This window comes from Ostrinia furnacalis, unplaced genomic scaffold (assembly GCF_004193835.3).
Source record: "Ostrinia furnacalis isolate ACB-3 unplaced genomic scaffold, ASM419383v2 OfSCF1172, whole genome shotgun sequence".
Taxonomy (NCBI): Eukaryota; Metazoa; Arthropoda; class Insecta; order Lepidoptera; family Crambidae; genus Ostrinia; species Ostrinia furnacalis.
Window position 1 is genome coordinate 1,120,676 of NW_021131411.1, and position 24,447 is coordinate 1,145,122.

General features: G+C 40.6%; 1 protein-coding gene across 1 annotated transcript; it reads right to left on the reverse strand.

Annotated features, from left to right (window-relative positions):
• Positions 1-56: 56 nt before the first annotated feature.
• ptc (protein patched) lies at positions 57-24,022 on the reverse strand. The gene is made up of 16 exons (XM_028302944.1): positions 23,613-24,022; positions 16,115-16,307; positions 8,643-8,788; positions 7,689-7,900; positions 7,378-7,585; positions 5,938-6,207; positions 5,632-5,772; positions 5,400-5,529; positions 5,021-5,268; positions 4,721-4,909; positions 4,472-4,612; positions 3,485-4,366; positions 3,216-3,398; positions 2,703-2,945; positions 2,166-2,495; positions 57-1,969 (listed from the first exon to the last, which is right to left on the reverse strand). The coding sequence occupies exons 1-16, from the start codon at positions 23,763-23,765 to the stop codon at positions 1,670-1,672; spliced, it is 3,969 nt and encodes a 1,322-aa protein (XP_028158745.1). The 5' UTR covers positions 23,766-24,022; the 3' UTR covers positions 57-1,669.
• Between the last annotated feature and the right edge of the window lie 425 nt (positions 24,023-24,447).

The following is a 24,447-nucleotide window of genomic DNA, read 5'->3' on the forward strand; positions in this document are numbered from 1 at the left end:
CAAATTAAATAAAACAAAAACGTTTACATTACACGGTGTTTCATTTATTTTCTCAATATAGTTGACATTTTATTTTGATTCACATGGCATTTTTAATAAATGCTGCAGAGAAAATAGTAGGCAATAATTTCTCAAGAGTGTTGAAACTTCCACAACGTACATCGTAAAAATAACAATAGACTAATATGAAAACAAACATTGTACAAGATTTGGTAATAAAACAGCGTTAAAGACAGATTAGATGGGAAATGGGAAAATCTATAATGAGAGAATAAAAGTTTATTGAGTTTAAAATGTGTTTGAGCTTCAAATATTTTTGAGCAATATTTGTCCAAAACAGATTAAAATAAATAAATTGTATAAAATGAAGGAAAGCATTGTCGGTATAATCTTAGTTTAACATTTTAAAACGATACATACTAATAAAACACTTCGTTTGGGTTACCATCTATAGTTTTTCGACAATATGTCAGTTAAATTTGTATAAAAATAAACGATACAAAAGTATTCACCCGCCGCGGCGCGGGCACAGCGCCTACGTTACTGTTACAGATAGTTATTTCTATATTTACAGAATATCGTTAACTTACATAGGTACGCATAAATTAATACAATCTAATAAGTACTTTGCACAAAACGTCACAACTCTATTTATTAATTTGTTTTTCTACTGAGGTCAGTATATCTGTCAGTTCATATTGATCCTAAATGCCGCATTGCTCCGGTGATACTTAACCACAGAATACTGTGTTTTGATCGTTAAATGCAGTCTTAAATGTTTACCTAAAGATCACAAAAATACAGATAAGGTATATTTAGAACACTAAATAATCTCATAAATAGGTACCTAGACTAATATTAGACCTAATTAATTTGTACAATAAATCTGAGATTTTCCACAGATCTTTCTGGTGACAGAACAATAAAATTATACATAATAAAAATAAATAATATGATAAATTAATAAAATTATATGACCACAGTCTTAGGGGAAGTTAATTGTAACAAAGAGTAGCACGTGACGACAATGGAAATGTCTTTATATAGGAACACGCGAAACAAAATACATTATGACGTCCTTAAAATGATATTTGGTCTTTACAATTAGAATGCACAACATTTTCCACTCTTTTCACGCCCGTGAATGCAGAGGAGTGTTTCCCACCAGTAAATACAATCTAATACATCACATTCAGAAAAGCTGCCGATTACAAAAGTGAACAATATTGTACAGCTTCAAAATAATATTACGCGTCTAAGACAAATGGATGAGCTTTATTGTTTGTTACTGGTTAGAAACAACCCCGAAGAAGTACTAGTGCGACCCTCATTGGAATGATTTCAGTACCACTCTGTATACAATAAAGCATATGCTGTGAATCGGATACTAGCACTTCGCACCGAATAAATGTAGCCTCCACTATATTCGTTGTTTAATAAAAACTTAGCTTAAAATAACCATCGTAATACTGTCTTAAGGCGTTGAACATGAGCTGTGTTGCGAACAAAAACATGACACGATTCACGCCCTCAACTATTGACATTCTACAATAAGTAAAGATGTCACTTCATCCGAGCATACGATGATATGCTATTCCTCAACTAACTATACAATAGTATTTAACGTGTTAACACGACGCAAGATTCACCTGACACAACAGTCTGAGCTTCAATGTCTAGAGGAGTCACTCTCGTGGCCAGAGTCCCTGCCGTTCTCCCTTGGGGAGGCGCGGTGGTCTCTGTCGTCTCGATACCGGTCCCTGCGGTCGCGATCTCGCGATCTCTCTCTGTCCCGCATGCTTTCGCGGTCTCGCTCCCTCTCGCGGTCGCGGTAGCGGTCCCGCTCGCGATCGCGGTCCTCACGGTCGTCGTCGCGGTCGCGTCGGCGGTCGTAGTAGTGGTATGTTCTTCGTGATTTTCTGTCGCCAGGAGTTACCACTTCCACTTTGATGTTCGCTGTTGCCGTCACCTAAAATGAAGATAAATATTAGTCATAGTCATAGTCATTTATTCCATAAACAATAACATTATCGTATTGGAAATATTACAAAAAACATGAATTAGTAGGTAAGTGAGTCTATTATTTTGTGTATTTGTTCGCAGTTTGGTTAAGACATTGCAGGCTTGAAAGCTGGAAAGAAATTATGATTGATTTTGAAAATTACCTTCGTAGTGATAGCACCAGAATGCGGTTTGGACGTTGGCGTGGACCGTCCCGAGGCAGAATCGCTGCCATTGTACGTGGTCGTCTCCACCACCACCTCTGGTTGGACCATGATGGACTGCATCGATGACTGCACTGAGGAAGCAGAGCTGTGCCAGCTTGGAGGCTCTTCAGTGATGGTGGTGAGGGAAGGTGCGCTAGGCCGCGCCGCGGAAGACTTGGCGCGGGATTTGTCGCTGCTGGTATTGTTCGAGCTGGACTTCCGAGGTTGCACTGGCGAGCACTTCGGTGAGGGGGTGGACAGACGCTCTGGATGCTCTAGAGGTCGAACCTAAAATAATATAGCCTTATTAGGTACAGTTTTTCTTCTGAATGGGTATTTTAGCGGTAGATTCAGTTTCATTACGTTCCAGAATTTATATGTCGCAGAAAAGTTATTGAATCAACTGTTAAAGCCCTTTTTGCAAAAGATAAATGACTCTACTTTTGTTGAGGGTGTTGTTTTTTATTTACAGAAATGATTGATGATTGAAATTACCTCAGCCGCAGGCCCTAGCAGCGATAGCACTATGGGGAAGAAGAGGAGGCCGTCCACCAGCCCTAGCAGCACCAGCGCTAACAGCAGCCGCAGGAACAGCCGCGCCACGAAGCCAAACTCGCTGGTGGCTAACATGCCGGCCGCTAGTGCAGCAGCCAGCGCGCCGTGGGCCACTGGGGCTAAGACTGCTTCTAGTGCCAGCGCCACGCGCCGCCGTCGACAGCCAATGGAGGTTACGAATGCCTGCAGAAAAATGCTGGTTGAGAATGGGTTGGACGTGAAACGCAGACAGGTGAGCTTTCTGATTGGATTAGAAACTAGCCATAATTTATTACGTTCTACAAGAATAGAATACTAGAAGCATCCAGTATCTATTTGGAAACATACTATTATGTTTTCTGAGATGTTAACATCGGTTGGTAAAGAAATGACATCTGATCAGTCATCAAACTCTATACAAACTACTCATTTACCGTTACTCGAATATGTGCGTAAAAAAACATAAGAACTTACCAAACACAAATGTACGGTGAAATGCACGCCTCGCCCGATGGCCAAAACTAGTAAGACCGCTGGTACTGCAGAAAGCTTGACATCCAACAACGCCATCGTCCCCAGTAGTTGTAGCACTAAGGTCGCTAACGCCAGAGTCACTAGTAACGCTGCCCACGCATTTAGAAGCAAAACCATTACAGCCTGAAAAAAACGATTTACCATTAAAACCATGAACATCTTTTAAGTAATCAAATATAATTGAGTACTATTTAATGACTTTCACTTACCACAAATACAGCAGCTAACGCACAAGCCAGGGCTAGGAGCAGCGAAGTTCTTAAGTACAAATACTGCTCCCAAAACAGGAACGGAATACCAGACGGGAAATTAGACAATCCTTTCGCTTCAAATCTCAAACACAGCTCGCGGACTGACATTATCAGCTGCTTTATGCTCTCCGTATCGCTGAGACCAGATAAATAGAACGGGAGCTGTGCATATATCAAAGGCGACGATTTCGGTATCTTCAAATCTGTGTCAGAAGGTGAATGTATCCACGTCTTAGGCTGAGGTTTCAAGTTACCTTGTGACGCTCCATATGCCAGAGCATCGTTACTCGCCCACGCTGATAGATAATTGTAAAACGCCTTCGGATTTATAATACCGTCTTTATCGACTAGCCTGTGACCGTTCTTGGTGTCTAGAGTGACTAGTGTCTTGTCGATAGGATTATCCACGTGTCCCGTCTGCACCATGAGTTTGTAACCCAGTATACCCTCATCACTTGCGTTTTTGCACCAGCATTCCTTGGTAATGCAACCACTTTCAACTTCCTTGTCGTAGGCAGCTTGTAGGTCCAGAAGCCAGTCTCGAAATAGGCTAAGCCAAAATTTCGTCAAACCACCATTGTCGTTCTTTATTATGTTCGGTATTCTAACGAATTGGTCGTGGTATTCGTATAACAGCTTCTGATTCGTGGGATATTCAAAATCTCCTTGTGTAACGGCGTACATGCTGTAAAATCCAAAATACTTTTCTTGCCTTGAGAGGAATTCGTGCTCGTCTGTATTTTCTGGCACTATATCGGTAAGATCCAGACCATCCTTCACTTTAGTTGCTCCCCATACACTAGCTAAAATTAATACGATCAGCGCTAACATAGATGTAACCTGAAAATACAAAACAATGTGTTATTATAATGAAATCAAGTAAGTCTTGAGGACTCCAAGTTAGAAATTAATAACACTTTAATAAGTAATAGGATGGGAATATACCTTTACTGCTGGCCTCATGATGAAAGGTGCGTAGTGATTTTTCGCCCATTTGGTCAAAGATAAACTCAGACAGCAGGTTTTCTCAGTGTTGCCGCCTTCATCTGGATCTAACGGTTGTCTCGTGGTATCCTTCCAATTGGTCTGTAAATTTTAAGCTTATTTTTAGTCAAGTTTGAATAGGATGCAAGTATATTTATTTTATTTTAAACAACTCTTATTTGATTACCCCGAAATGGATTATAATCATACCTTGGTTTTTTCAGGCCGTGATCTCGATCGTTCATTGATCTTCTTCTGTTTGACAGGCAGCGGGCTTTCGGGGAGAAGACAGCAAAGTAGATCAGCTCTAGCGGCAGATCTCCGTCGAAGGTCCAAGGAGATGATGGCGGGGAACACTAGTAGCATTGATCCTACATTGAAGAGTAGAAGAATTGCAGCCTGAAAACAAAAACACACCATTTTTAATTTTCTTTTTGTACATTTTGACAATCATTATCATTATTGATTGATTAGGTAAATATTTCGTTGATTAGTTAAATAGTTACTGACCTGTAGGCAGAATACCCTCAACGCTGGAATAGGCAAGAGGGCTGCGGCCAGGAACACCATGACATTGCAGAGGGAAGCCAGCAGGACGCTAAGTCCACTCTTCTTCAGCACCAGCCCAGTACGCTCTTCCCTGGGCACGTCTCCAGATTGTTCCACGTACGCGTGTGTGAGGAGGAACATGTCTTGCACTCCTAGACCGAGGGCCAAGAACGGCACGATTTGGGTACTGGACGCGTTGAATGGAATACCTGGAAGAAAACATTTCATGTATACCATGGAAATCAGAGAAGAGTAAGAAAAAAATCATAAAAATAACTGTAAAAGACTAAGTGAATAATAAAAACAAAAACAAATTATGAAACAAAAAATAAATAATCACCTAATAAAGCACAAAAACCTAGGCCGGCAGCTACCGTGATAGAGAGGAGTAGGACACCGGCTATACCAACACCGGTTTGCGAGCGAACGGGGTCTTTCCATTGCATCAGAGTCACGGCGACATAAATCAACTGAAATATCAACAAAAAATAAGCTAAAGAAAAATAAAACAAAAGAAAATCAACAGAACGTAAAAACAAAAGACAAACCAAAGTTAAACAAAAATTGCTCACCATAAACATGTAGCCCAAAATAATGTTCTTGAGGGACAGTTCTGAGAATTTGCCAAGGATGTCGTTGAGTGTCGAAGTTGAAAAGGGATAGAAGCTGTATGAAGATGACACCGCTTCTGATGTGGTCATTTTGCGGACCTCCTGTGGACAAAAGGGATTTATTTAATGACATAATTATTGGTTTGAGAAAATAAATACATGAAATGTATTTTGCCGATGAATCAATGATTGGAGACTTAAAATTCATAAAGCTTTACTACAAAAACATTTTTTTATTTGAAACATTGAACTAAACATTAAACTTACAATTGCAAACTTCCTCTGCCACGCGTCTAGCACAGCCGCCGCCTTCTCCTGATTCCAGCCCACATGGTGCACTTTATAGTGGTCGGACCAGTACTCGTACATCTCTCGCTCGCCCATCAGCTGCACCACCGTCTGCAGGGCCTTGGCGCTGCGCAAGGCCGACGTGGAGTTGCGCGTCGCGCCGCCGACGATCAGCTGCTCGGGCCAGTGCATGTACGCGGCCGCGAAACCGTAGCACCCGTGGGACAACTCGGCTGCTACATCTGGAATCTGATTTGGGAAAGAGGAATAAGTATCTGGCTTCACCTTCCTAAAAATAATTTAATTACATGCTTCGAAATTTCATCGCAGGTAGGTTGATTTTACGATCCAATCGAATATTTTATCAGTCGTAAATTCACATCAGTAAAAGAATCAGGTGCATGTCGCAAGACATTTTAATCGGGTTCCAAGAACCCAGTTTGACATAACGTCACCTGCTCTTGACTATATTATTTAGGGGACAAAGCAAACGAAATACAAAATTTACGATGTTTCCTCGAAACTTTTCTTGTAACGAGTAGTGAGCATTATTGATATAATAGTGTCATTGTGACGGGCGATAGCAGCGGCAAACGAGGCCCATTGAAGCGTGTACAATGCGCCCGCATAATGCGGCGCGGTCCGCTGCGCGGGCGCAAGGGACAATGCGCGCCAGATCTGCGCCGCGGCCCTTCGCCGAACGTGGGTGGCGGCACCGACCCAACTCGTGCTAACAAAAACGATCTCCGACCGAGTGCGCTTCCAATGCGCTGTTTTGTCCAAGGTAATTTGAAAACAAAATACACCGTTCTTTTGCGGTACTAATTCGTGACTGCTCGTTCTGTTTCAGTAATAACTAATTCCGAGAAACATGAGTTCCGACTAATGAGTAAATATTTCCTTGCGAAACAGTGTCGCACGGAGACGATGTAATCACACGTGGTCGGATAGTTAGTTGTGTAACTTTCTCGGGCCCGCCGCGCCGCGCAGGTAGCCGCGCCATCTGCCCGGCGGCGACCGCTTTCATCCTGCCTTATTACCGTTTCCAAAAATATTTTATTATTATGGAAAGTATTTAAAGTTTATGCGTTCGCTTGATAAAGTTATTTTATTTGTCGTGATCCAACACGCTTTATTTATGTGCCAGTAAAACTGTCGTAAATTGAAGTCTTCATAAAAGGACGGGAGTTGTCGTAATGGTCCCTAATGTGGGTCTCACGCAACCGTAACAAATGATTTCAAACATGGCTCACTCTCGCTTGGACACAAAAGACGGTATTTTGCCCTAATGATCTAAAAACTTTACAAACGGTTCCGTCGAGAATTATAGCGATAAGCGATTACATAGTAGGTATGGTTACCGGAGTGCGATATTATTCTTACTACATACATAAAGATAATAAAAATTAGATAACTTACATGGCCTGATTTTTTGTTGGGTGCCGTCTCTGGACATTGAGGGTCGGTGGGGTCCAGGCACGGCTTTTTCATGTAAGCGTATGTGATGCCCGCTCTCTTCATGTAAGCCTCCATCGTTCTCCATGGGAACTGGATCTTCAATGATTTTACTTCTTCTAACACATCTTGTGGGTTTAACTGCGTCCATTGTAGCTTATTCTTTAGAATACTGCAAAATAAAATATATTTTTTACAATCCTGTACCCTTTAAAAAGACCAGAGGTCCTATCAATCTATCCAGGATTTCAATTGTTACATGAAGTAGTACTTACGGTACGTAAATAGGATTATCAGGTCCAAGTAGCTTGGATCCTTCCCAAAAGCAGTCAAGCGGGGTGGTGATGGCACAAGGTACGATGTTGTCGAAGATGTTCTCGATGTGTTCCGCTTCGAAGTCTGGTATGCTGGGGCTGTAGCAGAGATCTTTCAGCCGCCACTCCAGGTCGTACATATGCACTGTCACTCGGGTCGCTGCGTGGACTACCTGCGTAGAAACGACGAAAAAACCGTTGAATTGCGATTCATATCTTTTTTGGATGGTATCACGTTGTACAGGGCACATTCATGATTTTGTGATCTTACTATGTTTAGAAACTAAGGGGTCAGATTCGGTCGGTTACACTAAAATCAATGAAATCTAAGCGCATACTCTGAAATTGGACTGCGCTATCTAGATTTTGCGATGCCGCGAGGGCTCTACCTTCCAATAGCATGATTGCATCAAATTGTAACTTTCATAGTGAATGCCAAGAAATCAAATTTCTATGTAGATTCTACAATAGATACAATATTACTACTACTAGAATAGATCGTAGAATATAATGTTTAGGTTTTCGTCAAAATCAAACGGATGAGGTTCAACTATGCTAGTTTTAGCTGGGCTTGTATTCTAATTCGAGTCTAAAACTTGATACAAACTTGAAGAAAATATCCTAGTCTACTGTTCTAGTGACCTATCTATTATAAGATATTAGCTTTCCGCCCGCGGCTTCGCCCGCGTGGAATTTTGTCTGTCACAGAAAAACTTTATCGCGCGCGCGTCCCTCTTTCAAAAACCGGGATAAAAACTATCCTATGTCCTTTCCCGGGACTCAAAATATCTCTATGCCAAATTTCATCAAAATCGGTTCAGTGATTTAGGCGTGAAAGAGAGACAGACAGACAGACAGAGTTACTTTCGCATTTATAATATTTGTATAGATTCAATAACTTGTAAGTGTAGGTACCTTTAGGTGATCCAGCAAAGCTCCCGGGTGCAGCAGCGATGCGTCCGGGTCCTTAGCGGTCTGTATGATGAGCTGGTGTGTTGAGAAGTCCGCTTCGCCCAGTGCCTTCGCGGTGTACTTTAGTTCTGCTTCTAATCTCCCACCCTCTGCAACAAAGACGTTTACTTTTATAAAAAGAACGCAGCGCTGATATAAAAAAACATAACACTATCATTTCCAATAAACATTTATGTAAATTTTTAACCGAAATTAAGCAGTTTCCGTTTTTGTCTGTAATTAACTGTTAATCGATACGCATAGCCATTATTTGGTTTTCTTTCAGGCAAGTCACCTGTTCGCATTCATTAATACTGTGATTTTATACCTTAATCGCAATTTAATTGTGTTGACATTAATTATTTTTGGCTTTTGAATACAAAATAAATATACTGATTATTTTGTAATTACCCTGATTCGTTTTTAATAAGAATAAATAATACATATAGTAAGTAATTGTTTCGTAAATTATGTCATTAAAGTTCCTGACCAAGAAAAAGTTCAGTACCATACATAGGAATACCATAAATTGGCCACATAACTCAAAAACCGTATGGATAAGGAGCAGTAAGTGCTGATATTTAAAAAACAGGGCAATTTAAAATAACCGTTTAAGAAAGACGTAATAACGCATAGAAATTAATTGGAGGAATAGGTAATGCACAAATCAACGATGATATTTTTACTAAGAAGTATCTACTGTATCCAAATGGTTTAAATACAAAAATACCTATGAAATAAAATAACTGTTTTGGTAAAAACATGTTATAAAGGTAGAAGCAAGGACAAGTTTTTAATGTGATATTGAATTGATGGATGTTCCGAAGCTTTTAGCGTTTTAAATACTGCCTCGTACTGGCACCGGCGTTCTGTCTTCATTAATTACGCTGGGCTCCGCTGATAATGCACCTGCTTTCTCTGTGTGGGTTCCGTACGTCGTTGCCTGAAGTAGAACATGACAATAACGTTCATCATGTCACCTTGAGGCAGTCAATTAAATACATTAAACAATATTGACGCTCTTACTTAATTAGGTTCATGTATATAGATAATAAAGACAGGCGTTTATAATGCCATTCGCACGGTTTCGATTAAAAGAAAAATACATTTGTTTAGCGGGCGATTTAGTTCATGTTTCCAAGAAACTTATTTAATTTTATCGTTTTGAAAGCTGACTTATGTAGCGAGCTTTCCGTTGAAAGCAATCAAGCGCAGCATAATTCAATCTAAGAATACGACTCCACGTCAGGAATGTGGTGGTATAAAAACTGCGTTTAATTTTAGCTGTCGCACCCCATCAGCACCTATGGTTTATTGGAGAGTGTCGACACGTTAGCCGGAGCGGAGTGGCAGTTAACACATCTACCAGTGATTTATCGCGAAGTTGTGACAACCCATCCCGTCTCCCTCCCACCCTCCCTGTCAAACTACGGCACCATGTGTTCGGGTTTAATTAAAAATGAATACAATGTGAATGTTCTTTGATTTTCAACAGTTACGAAAGTCACCGTTTATGTCATCCAAATTCTATATACGCTTTTTCTCAACGCAGTAGTAAAGGGTATTTATTTATTTAATATTGATTGATTCATTCTGGATGTTGATTATCATATAAATGAGGGCAGAGCAGCATAACAGCAAAACATAAAAATGCATAGCACCATGTGCTGTCGCTCTACATTAATTTAAAACAAGAATAATAAACGTAGAATCTCAAATTATCGAAGTTTTTGGTCATTTAACACAGAACCTTAAAATATTAATTCAATGTGTACTCATCACGAAGTCAATTCAATAGTGATGAGGAATTTAAAAAGGTCCCTTCAGCCATTTGCGTCGGCTGCGAGGAGTCGTGTTCGTTATCAGTACGACGCGGGAATTCGTTCCAATTAACACCCTTCCAGCTAATTTACTTGGGCCGGTTTGTCCAATTTTTTTGCACTAAATTTGGTTTGGTTTGTGAAGTGTCAGAAAAAATGTGGCCTGTCAGCGACCCTACCAAGGCCCCATCGATGTTCATTTATTTTTATTAGGAAACAACTTTATAAGTAGGTAGGTATTCGTTAGAATCTCAGATTGACTTACAAAATGCACTTCCTTTGCGGATGAACAGGAATAAAACCACTAAAGTTCGAAAGTTTCAATTGGTGTGTATACGAGTGTAAATTTCAAACCACTCAAAGCAATTTCTTTATTAGACACGGAAAATCATAATTATAGATTTGAAAACACAGATCAGACAATAAATAATAATTGCCATAACCTCACACATTCCGACGTTTTACTGTAGATTACATGATGAAGCGTAAAGGTGATAGCAACGGTAAAATAGAAAACGTATTGATGAATCGTGCCATGAAAATGACTATTCATATCTCTATAGGATTATGTTAGTCACCGCCGTAAACTGAAATAGTTTTCTTGGAAAGCGCTACACTTCCTTTACAACAACAAGTCAGCGTAAGGCGATGTAGAGTCAAATGAGGTTTCAAGCCATTAAAGTTTTGTGTTTTATGAAAATATGAGCAAGTCACATTTACTTGGAGCAATTTTAAAACTGCCTATGTAGCTATATGAATAGTTAACCGCGACAATTTGTGCCTAAAGTGCCGAATGCATTGTTCGCCGAGGGCACAGGTTGAGCGGCATGCCAATAAGGTTCAGCCCATACCACCTGTTAGACCACAAGCCAATTTTTTGTCCCGAGATTGTAATAATACTAATGTCATCATCGCCTTTTCGCAGAACACTTTGTATGTAAATGAGCTTAATAAGCGTTACAAATTACAAAAAAGATTCCGACAAAAAGTATAGAGCCTTGTCAAGAGTTTTTGTATCTTAATAAATTTATATTGTGATTTTAACATTTAAATATCACTTCATTATTTGTTGAAGTCACTTAATGAGCTTATGCAGCCTAACAAGCATTTGACTTGCTTGTTAAGCGATCAGCATGAAAGGTAGAGTCACATAATGTTCTAAGTTTCAATTCGGAATAGGATCCAGAACCATACTATTATTTATTTTGGTCCTAAATGTCGTATCTGGTGAAGGGTTTGGTAATATGAGCCATCCGTTAATGAGATAAATTTAAGGGCTGATCTCCTCCAACCTAAACATAGAACACGCCTCGTGCCGGATATTAGGGATTATCATAAAGCAAGTGGAATGGAATCGGAGTCGGTGGGCCGCACAGGGCGCCTCTATTTTAACACCTACTAGCGCCGTGGGCGCGATTTACGACGCGAACGCTACTCCACCACTCGTTGGTATCGTGGAGATGGATTTAAGTATCGGATTGTTGACGCTATGAATCGTTTCGAGGGATTAGTTGTTTGGAGAAAAAACTTAGAAACGGTTTAAGTTTACGACACGTTTCACATAACGAATGTATGCGCACGCTCCTAAATACGCCCGTAAAACGCGAGCGCTGAGGGTCTGCTGGAAAGCGCGGAAACATCGCAAGGTCGCGCGGGGTTATCGCGGCGTCTGCGCGCCGAGCTTTCACGCTCATCGCGGTTATCGGTCTCTTATGTCACTGACGTGCGGCGCCTTTCATGTCCCTGCTACTAAAATATAAGTTATGTTTACAGTTGACGCACTGCACTCGTTAGTGACAATGGTATCTAAATCTGTCAACTTTGAAGCGGTCAATGCGAATCTCGGGCATTTTATTGCATTCTCTGTGCGTGCAGGACGATAATGACAACATTTCTACTCGATGTGGTAGCGGGCGATCAACGCGGACGATTGCAATGAATGACGTCCGCGGATAGGTGCGCGGGGAGCGAGGCAGTACGTGCGCGGGCGCATGTGGTTGTGGCCACCCGCGCGCGCGCCGCGCCGGTGTGGTCCGCGCCGCGCCCCGCGCACCCCCGCTTGGCCCTCTATGCAAATTAGCCAGAGCGTAGACAACAGATGGATGGCGAAATAAACAAACCGCGTCCTTTGCGACTGACGCGGTCGAATCTTGTGCGAACACCCCACTATTCAAGTAAAAAGTACCTACAAGTCTCACATAACACGAGAGATAAAGCCAATGATCTATAGCAGACATTGCGGACATAAATCTTAATAATGTTTTGCGTCACATGTCCTTCCTGGGTAACGTTCAAGAAACAGAAAATAAACAACCCGTATTAACATTAGGGTCACGGTTAGCAAATCCATTGCTCTGGTGACCGGTTTTCGGGCACAAAAACTAGTCGCATTTAGAAAGAAGCTCGCACGCCACAGAACTTGAAGCTGCGTGCGGTACGCACTGGTCGATGATACATCGCAGGTAGGCTCGATGTTTGATTACAAATTACATGAAACTCCATGTAATTAACCTACCTTTGGGAGGTCTTTTATTCAGGAATTTGACATGCATAGATTTGTATCTAAGCAAATGCGTGTAGACGTTTAATCAGCCCGTGTGTAGAAGTTTAATTGTAAACTCCTTTCTACTGATTCGTCGATATCTTTTGTACGTCGAAAGTGCATGCATATCTTGGACTTTATGTTTTACACTGTGATTTTTTTCTGTTGCATTTTTCTTGAATATTTTCTACTTTGTTTTGAACTTGGCTACGGCATGGAGCTTTGGAATCGACGTTCGAATAATAAAAGGCAAGTGTGGAACGGAACGGAGCGGAGCGCAGCACGACGTCTCCTCACAAAAGCGGGCGCACAATCAGATCCCTCGTTTTTTGTTAGTCAATAGAAATGTTATACATTTTTTTAGTTTTATTGGTCGTAATTTCACGTGGGGATATTTACGGGCGGCCGCGGGCCACCTAATTAAGTTGTTAGGCGACTCCAGGATCTTCGGCATTGTTTAACAGCCGGCTTTGTTCCGCGATAAGGTTTTGTGAGGCCGTTCGCTTCGAATATTTGTGTTATTTGGACAGTAGCTATAGAGTGAGCTCTTAATAAAACTGGACAGTGATGTGTTCATTTATAAATGAATGAGGAATCATGTTGTTCTCCTTTTTATAGAATGAAAGGTCTGGGTTGTTTTGGTGTTTTGATTTCCTCGTACTTCTGAGTGGGTGGGTTGGGTAGGTAATTTTTGTTACATATACACGATAAGAAATCGATTGAAAAAACTTGCACTCCGAGAGCGGCAGCCGAAGCGACAGGTGCTTTAATAAAATCGCCCACTTCCTCCATGAAAGAAAGAGGTAACGCGAAATCTTTATAAAGATAAGTACAGCTGTACTACTGACTGTGTTTCAACGTTATTTTTTGTGTAAATCCGTGTACGCACTATGAACATGTATAGTATAGATATTTTTGAGTTACTTATTGTATATTGCGGACCCGATTTATTCACACACTTGACTTACCTACTTACAATCATTAATAAATAGTGTCATCTGGTTTCGAATCATATGAGTGGATCAAAGTCATGATTGAGATTTCAAAATGCCTACTTAATGATTCAATATCATAAAGTCACGCATTCCAGAGGCCGATTTAAATAAATACAGAAAACATCATGCCGTGAGCTTATTGAGTAACCGCGTGTATTCCCATGAGCTTGCGTTAGCCTCGTAGAAACTTTTTCGAACTTTGACCTTCTTACGCATAAGGATTTGACGTTTTACTTAACATTTGAAAGTAAAAGTATGCTACTCCAATGGAGTAAAGTACCCTTTAAAGAAATTTTGTAATATTTGACGCTAAAATATTACTACGCAAAAATCATTTTAGCGTACTACGTGTACTAGCGCTAAAATCAATAGAGGGATGTTGCACAGTCAACAACGGATATCCCTAATACCCCCGAGCTTCCGTTCACATCAAAATATAAGTCCACCATAAAAACAATTATTAAATACACAATTTTAAGGATAATTCTCTTCGTCCGCCAATCCCAAATAATCATAAAACTAATCTGAGGACCACCCAACTTTGATGGAGGTCTGTTCTTTTATTTCACCCTTTTGTGTCTCGGCCTTTAAGGTCATTTCCTCGTATTCAATGCCAAGGGAATCGGGGATAGTAAAACGAGTATTAGTGGACAAACAAGTTGTAAAATTAAATATTTGAGAAACACGTTATTACACTCATTTATTTTATGGAGTGTACGAACGTTAGTGGTCAATACATTTGCACTTAAATGCGTATAAGTTAGAGATGTTCTTTCATGTCGGCTTGTCAGGTAAATCGACAAAATATGTGAAAAATGTAAGAAAAGTTTACAAAGTCACCTGTTAAATCCATATAACTTCTATAAATAGTTAAAAATGTATACGCTAAACCGCTAAACTATTTTTACGACTGTCAACTCTGCGTAGGTTGGCGGTTGTGGCACATAGAAGTATTTTGAATCTAATTTGTTGACTTCAAATACATTCTTGTGCTACCATAAAAACACGCAAATTAAACAGAATACTGATAACTATCAATAAAATCAATAAATTCGGTCAATAAGAATAGAATTCGTATTAAAATCGAATATAACATGGAATTTATGAGAATGGAGAGTGGCTGTTTGGGATGACTGTAAAGAGTTAATAGTTATATTATACTTATGTATTTGATAAATATCTTTATTTTAATTAGTTTTAGATTAGTAAAAGTTTTTTTTAACTATGGACTTATCTTTTAATGACTAAGAAAATTATGCGATGACTAAAAATTTAAAAAAATTGTCGCTACATTTCCACCTAAGTAAAAAGGTAGAGAAAGCTTAGATAAAGTCAGAAAAACTACAAAACCCAACAAAATTAACGGGAAGTGGAAAGCTGATATTCTTTCGTGATACAAAAAAGTTACAAAGTGCATCAAGATATAGACGTCGTGGCACAATACGTCCCGTAGAATACAAATGCGCCGGCGCGGGCGCAGCGACTTCCGCGCGGCGACGTGTCCCGACTGCGGCGCGGACTACAAGCGCGCCGCGGCTGTCGCGCCCTTAAACGATAAACTTCATTTTAATACGATGAATTTTAATTCGACAATCGAAGATCTTGCCGCTGCGTCCGGTACGATACTAGCCTTTAATTTCGTTTAATTGTTTTCAAATCTTGCATTCAGTCGCAATGCATGTGTCGACCAGAATAACAAAATAAATGCACTTCCTTTATTGCACATTCAACGCATAATATTTATGTAGTGAGTAGGTACTTACCTAAGTAATAAATGAAAGATGAAAGGGAGTAACACATAATTATTTTAATTTTATTTTAATTTACACCGAATCCGAATACGTATTTGAAGTTTGAACATCCTAGTTACCCTACATGAAGAACGGTCATTAATGACTAAATCACAGTCATGTGAAGCTTAAAAGTCATCAATTCAATAAGAATATCAGGCTTCCTATAGTCTTAACTCTAAATACTCGTAGCTTTAATGCTTTTTTTATATCTGACCGTGACCATTTTGAAAACAATCGCTTTTGCAAAGTCCTTAACTTTAAATGTTGAAGCATCAACACAACTTACCTTGTACCCAGAGTTGGTCGACTCTCGAATGTATCTGCGCGGACTTGAGCCCGACGCAGAAGGTCGAGAGCACGAGGATGGCGACGAACAAGACCTTCCCAGCGTCCCCTTGCAGGAAGCAGCCAAGGATGAACAGCTGTTCCTGCAGCCAGGCCCGGATCCACAGCGACGTTCGCCCGCCTTCGATGTTGCCCTGTGGACATTTGCTACATTAGGAATGGACAGTGGCGGCGTAGCATGGGTTGGCAACTTGGCACCCTACATATAGCGGGTGGCTAAGGCACCCCAGAATGGTTTGGTGCCCCCCAGGATTTTTGGGCGTCAGTGGGTACAAATCACACCGTTGTCACCCCTGATGCTTGGCACCCGGGGCAGACCGGGAACAGAAAAGAAGAACTATGCCTGGAGACAATGTAAAATTCAGTGTCGAGTTCAATATCAGTTTATGCAACATGGAAGAAGAACCTGCACCTAGAGTCAATGTAAAATTCGGAGTTCGATATTAGTATATCATTATTTTATTCCTAATTTAGAGGCGTAGCGAAGTGATTAAGAAATTCAATCGGTCTCAATTGTTACATATTCCAGTTAAAGGATTCAGTTTGCCAGAATAAAGCAAGCATAAGTAGAAGGTGGAAGTCATTTCGCATTAATAAGTTTATCAGCAAACACGTTATGTTTAGCAGCCAAAAATTTAACTGATAAAGATGATTCTAATGATTTGGAAGTTCTCTTTATGAGACCAACATCCTTTGTTGATGATGATGATAACATAAAGCAAAATGAAATGTGGGTTGAAATTGTGAATGTCTTTGAATTGACAAAATTGTTAATATTGCTAAGAAGTACTTTATTTATTAGTGGAGTCGAGAAAGTTAAACATGACAAGCTACAGTGATTCAGCAACATGAATTTAGTGTTTTTGGACTGCGTTTTTAGGATGTTCTAGTCAATTTTGCAGTAAAAGTTAACCCGGAAGTGAATTTCTGATCAATGGTAGCTTGATTACGTTCTAATAACCTTTGTCTTCGTGATGTAAGTTAACGTCATCCGAATTCCACAGCTACTGTTAAAATGGACGTGTCATCTTAACTCTCCTTGTACATGAATTGCAGAGGTAGTTTTATTTTACAACCAGTAGCTGCTCAACATGCTGCGTCACGCAGACCTTTCGCTCTTTTAACCCTCGATCCCGAACTGCGACGAGCATTTTGACGGGAGATCATAATAATATCAAAGTTTTTGAAACGTCGAAATAATTTCTCAGTTGATTGTGATTAATGACGTACGGCGGTGAGAGACAGGCGCGGCTGCGCTGGCGCCGGCGCGGCCGGGATGAGCCGCCCGGGCACAGTTCGAATCTCGTCAAGCGCCCACTAATTGCATAATAATAACTCAATCGACGTCTCGTGTTGAACGCAACGATTACGCGATCCAGCCTTAAGATACTCGTACCCTTATTTCCGCCGCATTTCTCCCGATGTGAGCGAAGTGCGGGCGGTCTCTGTATTTTTACGACCGTGTTAAATTGTTTTTCTCAATGATGTTCCCGTCTGACGAGTCAATTAATTTCAACAAATTGCGCACCATCAATATTGACTAGATCTGGTTTTTATAAGGAATAACTTTCACGGTTTGGACGAACCCTGGGAACGGCTCAGCTTTAACCGCTACTGCGTTACTCGCAGCTCGCGAGAACGAAATGCGAAGCTTTATAACTGCAATTAAAACATCGTTAGCGACCTGAGCGAATTCCAAGGCGTTTATTTTCAATCGGTGTACTGAACCGCGCTATTGTGCGAGGAGCAGGTTCGCTGAACCATCGGTCGTTTCCCGCCGAATCGGTGATGTTTAGCTCCTGAGCGTAAATAAATAGTCGTAGTAAGAATAATGGCAGATACAGCGAGAGCAGTGGAACGGTTCGGCATCGGCGGGCGAGCGGCGAGGTGAATGTCGGGCGCTTTGGGTGGGCGTGACGTCACGGCCGGAATGCGACCGCGCCGCCCGCGCCCCCCAGCGCCCGCGCAGCCCACGTGTACCGTACGCAACGCATCACGCTGCACCACCACCGTACAGAGGATTCTCCGTTTAGATACCAAATGGTGCACTTATGCAACACTAAGGCAACTAAGCCGAGTGTGCGGAAAACTCCCTAGTGCAGGCTACTGTTGTTGACGCAAGAACTGGATTAGTTGTTATAATCCGCGCTGCGCCGGCGCCGGCGAGTGCGCTTCCTGCAGATAAGAGATTAGGGCACTATGAGCACGTTCTCATTGCTACTACAGCCTGTTGAGAAACACCCCACTATTCGAACCAAACGCCTGCATACTTGGTTACCTTACAAAGTATTATTCAAAAGAGTATCCTTTTGGAGTAAAATATTAAGCAATCGGATGTCACCGAATAGTCAATTAACAGAAGTTGGACGATTAATCAAAACTTACAACATTTTCAGACTGATTTCGTTTCTTATCAGAGGTCATTGAAATTGTTAGCTTAATATAGATATATATTTAGACTGATGAATGTCAATTAACGCGGAAGTTATAATTGTGTTACTAAGTATCTCTATTTGAAACCCTTACATCCTGAATAAACAAACGGATCGTGATCCTTTATGCATATTACCCTTCAAGTAGCCTCACTGGGACGTGTCATATACGACGTGATAAGCATTCTTCATTCGCTGTTGCATAATACCTATGTCATTTAATCAAGTCATGTCCACACTAAGCTGCACTTCAACAAAGAAGTTCAAGTTATTCATATGATTATCTGCGACTTCATGGCATCGTGCTGTTGATAAGGACTTTTGTGAAACTTTTTTCAGAACAAATCAATGCTGTCCTTCTACTAATCCAAAATTGCTATGTTTAAACGCAAAGATCGGATCATCCTACATCCCTAAGTTCTACTATAGGCAGTATAGGAACTTTAGGAACTGTAGATCCCTTCATTCATTCCAAAAACAATTCTGTGTGCTCAAATTGAGTGGAGTAATTTAGTCGAAGGATGAATTGAATTGCTTATCGATCAATCATTGACTCATAAATGTTCAATTGTTCCACCTTAGGATCAAGTGCATGCGTAGGAGAGCATGCGAAGTGTGATCTCTGACATCCGCCGACTCCCGCCACCACGGGCTAAGCCGGTGTCACAATATCTGCATATAATAGGACGTGGGTGTTACCTCCATTATAACATCAGAATGCACGACGCATCCCATAGAACCACTAAGCTCTCGGCAGAAATAAATTTCCATAAATATTAGTTTTGCTCACTCNTGATCTGAGGCTGGGCCCCTGGCTATAATGGGCCCCTAGGCACTGGCCTAAAGTGCCTTATGGATAATACGGCACTGGCAAAACCCTCCACTATAGTGGAGGAGGCTCATAGTCCAGCAGTGGACTGTAAAGGGCTGTTGATGATGATGATGATGATGAATCTTTTTAAAAGCTATTAAAATCACAATAATAAATCACAGTAAAAAAGTTTGTTNGCTCACTCGAACGATGAAACTAAGTCAATGCACGTGATATTTAAATAACATCCACAAATAGCTACGTTTCTCATATCTGTAATTGGTTCAGCAACACTGAGTTTTAAGTGTTTTTGTTATTGAGGTTGTAATTATTCCGATAAAACAGAGGAACATGCTAAACAGGGTCAGCATGTCAATAAATACCTCGAATCGCTTATTTCACGGTACTTAAGTGGGAACAGGTGACTCCATTTAGTACACGTTTTATCGATATCACAAACTGTATGCAAATAAGAGCAGCCATTCTGAGGAGCATCACGTTTTGTTCGCCGCCAGTTGAATGTCACTGACACTTTGTTCTTTATGTAACTTTACGAGCTCGCCACATGTCTTCTAAATAACTAAATTAACAGATTTCCAATAAGCCGGCTATGCTGTGTGTGTTAGTATAGTGTTATTAGTAGAATCTGAGATTTTATTGCATTTGTACTTAACTTTAACAATTATGTTTTATTAAAAAAATATGTTGTAACCAGTAAGTAGGTACACCAAACTTATGACATTATTGAAATTGGGTCTTATTTGTGAAAATAAATAAAGTGCTTTTGAGTTGCCAAAACTCTACATTGCAGCATTGGTTTGTGTAATAGTATGTAGTTGTAGCTATGAATATTTTTTGATGACATGATGCCTTTTACTACCTTACTTAGTTGGTTTCATGGTTAATAATAATAATAATAATACGTTTATTATCAGACCATTATGATCCATACATTGTGTTAGTAACAATATTATACTTAAAATCTAGGTTAGTAGTAACATAAATCAGTCAAAAAACCGGTTTCTGGATCCATGCATGTGAATATNATGAATCTTTTTAAAAGCTATTAAAATCACAATAATAAATCACAGTAAAAAAGTTTGTTTAAAAAAGTAATCTTTGGAACTACTGAATTTGTACTTTTACCGGTAAAAAGCTACTACATTATTTCTCAATGACATTCGATTTTCTTTTAGAGGCTGAATTTCACCGGGGCAAAGCTAGCTAGTAGATCATAGGATCAATAAGTATTCTAAAATAAAAGGTTAATCATATTTAACACTTCCTTTTGAGCCATCTGCTGTGGCGACCGGGACAAGTAATATTTTTATCAGTCTATTGTTCTTTGACCTTTAAACTTTGAACTACTCGTATGTTTGACAATAGAAATGAACGAAAAGGAAGACACCTGTCTGACTGTCATTTTAAATAATACATATTTTACCAGTACCTATGTTTTGAAAATTACGATTAAAACGCAGACATTGAAGAGGGAATGGTGCGTACAGCGAGAAAGTTAATCAACTTGTTGATGTAACTAATTAAATATTGTTTGAATTTTCAACCGGATACCTACGTCAGAGATACCCAAAATAATCACATGGAACAAATATCACACCTGTTGCATTTCAATATTAAATATTTGCGTCAATGTTTGGATTTAACCCTCAACCCTAATGTTACCCTTTTGGCTTTTAAATGAAATTTAACATTTCGTATACTCTACTTTTCATTTCTAATTTAGATTGGTGAAGCAAACAAACGGTATGTCACATTGAATATTTGAGAAAGTTACAAAGATCGGTGGTCCGTGGAACCGGTTTAGCCGACCATATGATGGAAACTATCATGATGCACTAGGTTACTAGCGTTCTGGCGGCGATAAATCTCTTGGCAGCCGCTCTGACCGACACATAGAGAATGTACAGACAACGGCACATCAAGCTAAACACTGGTATCTTATGCAGTTGTAATAAGAGTGTGTTTGCAACTGCAACAATCATGTTGTCTGATGGTCTCTCGACTGTAGCAGACCAGCTGTTGTAGGCCACTGGGACGGCAGCAAGGGCACTGATGGGGAAAATACTGAATGTGTAATGATGTGTGTGAGCCACGTGTTACGCTCACTGAGCTGGTCCCGGCGGCTAAACGTTACACTCGTAATTTGAAACCAGAAGTGCTGCCATCGGCTCTGCGGTTAACCAATGGCACACTCAATCAAGCACCGATATTCTACCCCTGATCACTTCTTGCCTCAAATCAGAATTTGCGGTTGGAAGAATTCTCCCAGCAATAAGTCAATCTACCGTTTTCCGCTGTCTAATTCTAATTCAGTGGTCAATCTGAAAATAACCAAGATTCAAAATAAAAGCTGCACCTTTGAAAATCGTGGGTGTACAATCATTTATAGGTTTCCATCGCAGCTGCCGACCGCCGGCATACCTACTCAATGTTTGGACGAAGACAAACTATAGATGGGAAAAACGGGTGCGAAAGAGATGTAAAGTAAAACCGGGAGAAAGGGAAAGAATCTGTTCTCTGGTGAGATAGAACGAGATGCACGATCGGAAACCACAAGATGTCTCAATTCCACGAGGCGAGCCCTGTGCGGTCCTGCCAGACATAAAACTTTGTAGAATAGTATTCTTTTATTTGTTGTTGGAGCTAAGAAGTTATGTAATTTAAATATTTGAATAAATTCTACTTCAGATGGTTTAATTTAAAACAAATATTTTGCCATTTTGGTATTTTTGTAACTAACTGATTAGCAGCCATACAAGATTTTACAACTACAGATCTAATTTCTCTATCTGAAATTCCGCAAACTGATCTCCATTTTTTGTTTACCAATGTAAACAATAAATAAATCACACATAAACAATGGATGGTAATTTATAAAAAAAATATGGCCCTATAATCTAAATTGCACATAACATTACGGCCCACACGAGTTTCTCTCGGTGTAATAGAGCGGCGCGCGCAGGCTGATGTCTCTATCGCGCCGCGCCGACGCGTGCGCCGCGCCCGGCCCGCTGCGACTTAATTGCTTCATCTTGCATACAACCGACAGTTCCAACATTACACGTAAATAACGTACCATGTCTACATTAACATTATCAACCTTGCAGCTCTTTTTATTGTGCTTTTTATAAGAGCCTAGTTATTTTCCGTTATTTATAGCAACTATTTATGTTTTTGTAGTCGGTAATCCACAAATTCATTACCACAGCTCCCTTTTGGGGTTGAAACTGCGACAGTGACCCTAATATCTTGACTGAAAAGATGACTTAAAAGTTGTTACTTATTGAATGTTAGTGAGAGATTTTATGAAGATTTTGCAAATGGGTCTGGCGAGGACCACCGCCGGGCTTGCGTGCGGGATTCTAGGAAAGCGCTACCTTCCCCGAACGAACCCGTCCTTACAGGCAGGTAGCTATAGTAGACTCTCGGCTCGACAATTTCAAAGCTTTCTATAATTACATCCATTTACTGGTATTATGTAAGCTTACATTCCACTAAACTTACTGAAGGTCAAGGATTTTTGGGCCAAGTAGAAGATTATTCTGGAAAGTTCATCTGAGATGTTTGGATTTCAGCTAACTTGTTGACTTTCACATGTTTGATAGTTCGTTAAGATGACATACTATAGTTGTATCAGTAGTAATTAGAATGTATTTTGATAAAATATTAGCGAATGACATGACTTGTTTTCAGACAGTACTGACTGAGATATTACAAGTCATAAAAATGCCAGCTGTTCAAATAACGCAGCACTATCTTTACAAACAGCATTAATTCTTGCTGAAGACATTAATGCTAAATCTGTACTTATAGCCATGATCATAGACATGATGATGATAGTAAACATGATCATACCATGAAGTTTACTAACTCATCAGAAGTTAAAGGGTTCAACTGTTGGACTGTTACCAGCCATGAAGATTCTATAAAATTATGCACTAACATCGGTTTGTTATCAATGTCTTGTTATTTTGTGTGCTATGTTATGATGGCCTTTAATTATGAAATACGCGCGGCCTTGATAGTACGCACAATTACCGCTAGTCAGCGCCACTGTTCCATGCTGCCGCGTTCCTCGGCCGATGCGACTGACATTCGCAGAAAAACAATCACACGTGCAATATGACAATCGGAACTTGACACTGTAAGTATTGCTGATTGAGGGAGCACTGCACCTTTTCGAGTTCAGAAAGCGCTAGCGCGGCGTCTACCCAGCTGGTGCGGATGTACAGGTCGGTGCTGTGGCGCGCCTCGGCGGCGGAGGGGCTCTCACGCGCGGCACCCGCTATCCGAGGATTCGAAGGAGCCTCGGAATCGGGAGCCACCATGATCTCGGGGCCAGGCTTGTCACCAGTATCCTCATGAAGACGGCCGGGGTCCGTCTGGCGGCGCACGCTGTCATATCACTCGCCGCCACATAACCACACACTTGTACACTCGGATCCTTCACTTCTATCTATCACTGAACCGTTCGAAACACGGAACGATACCGAGTTTCGCTAAAAAATCAATGCACCGTGTTCGCGTGTCGACACTGGCGCGACTTGAGCAACACTGATTCGAGTACTGAATGCGTAGACTGGATGTTTGTTGAGCCGCCATCATTGTTCGACCGCTTATGTTGCCGTTCTGGGACACGACAACGACCGAGAACCGGCGAGCGGAGCCGAACCGGCTTGCCTGGGGACCACACACGTGATAAGCCTGTCTCGCTCACTCCGAGAGGGGCGAAGCCCGGCAAAATAAAAGCATTGAATGAAGCAGCGCAGCGGTACCACCGGCCACATATGATCTACTACACGTTATCAAAAGCATGCACAATTAACTCGATGCAACACCAGGTATTGACAGTCCAAAATAAAAAAAACATGACGCTTAAAATTCCACCAACTGAAAGTAGGAAAACAACACTGAGAATGTTGTTTGGAATTCTTAGCATCACCTGATGACATTGGACACCAAAAAGTTGGTCGTATGTCAGAGACAGTTCAAAGCAGTGTATGCGCGCAC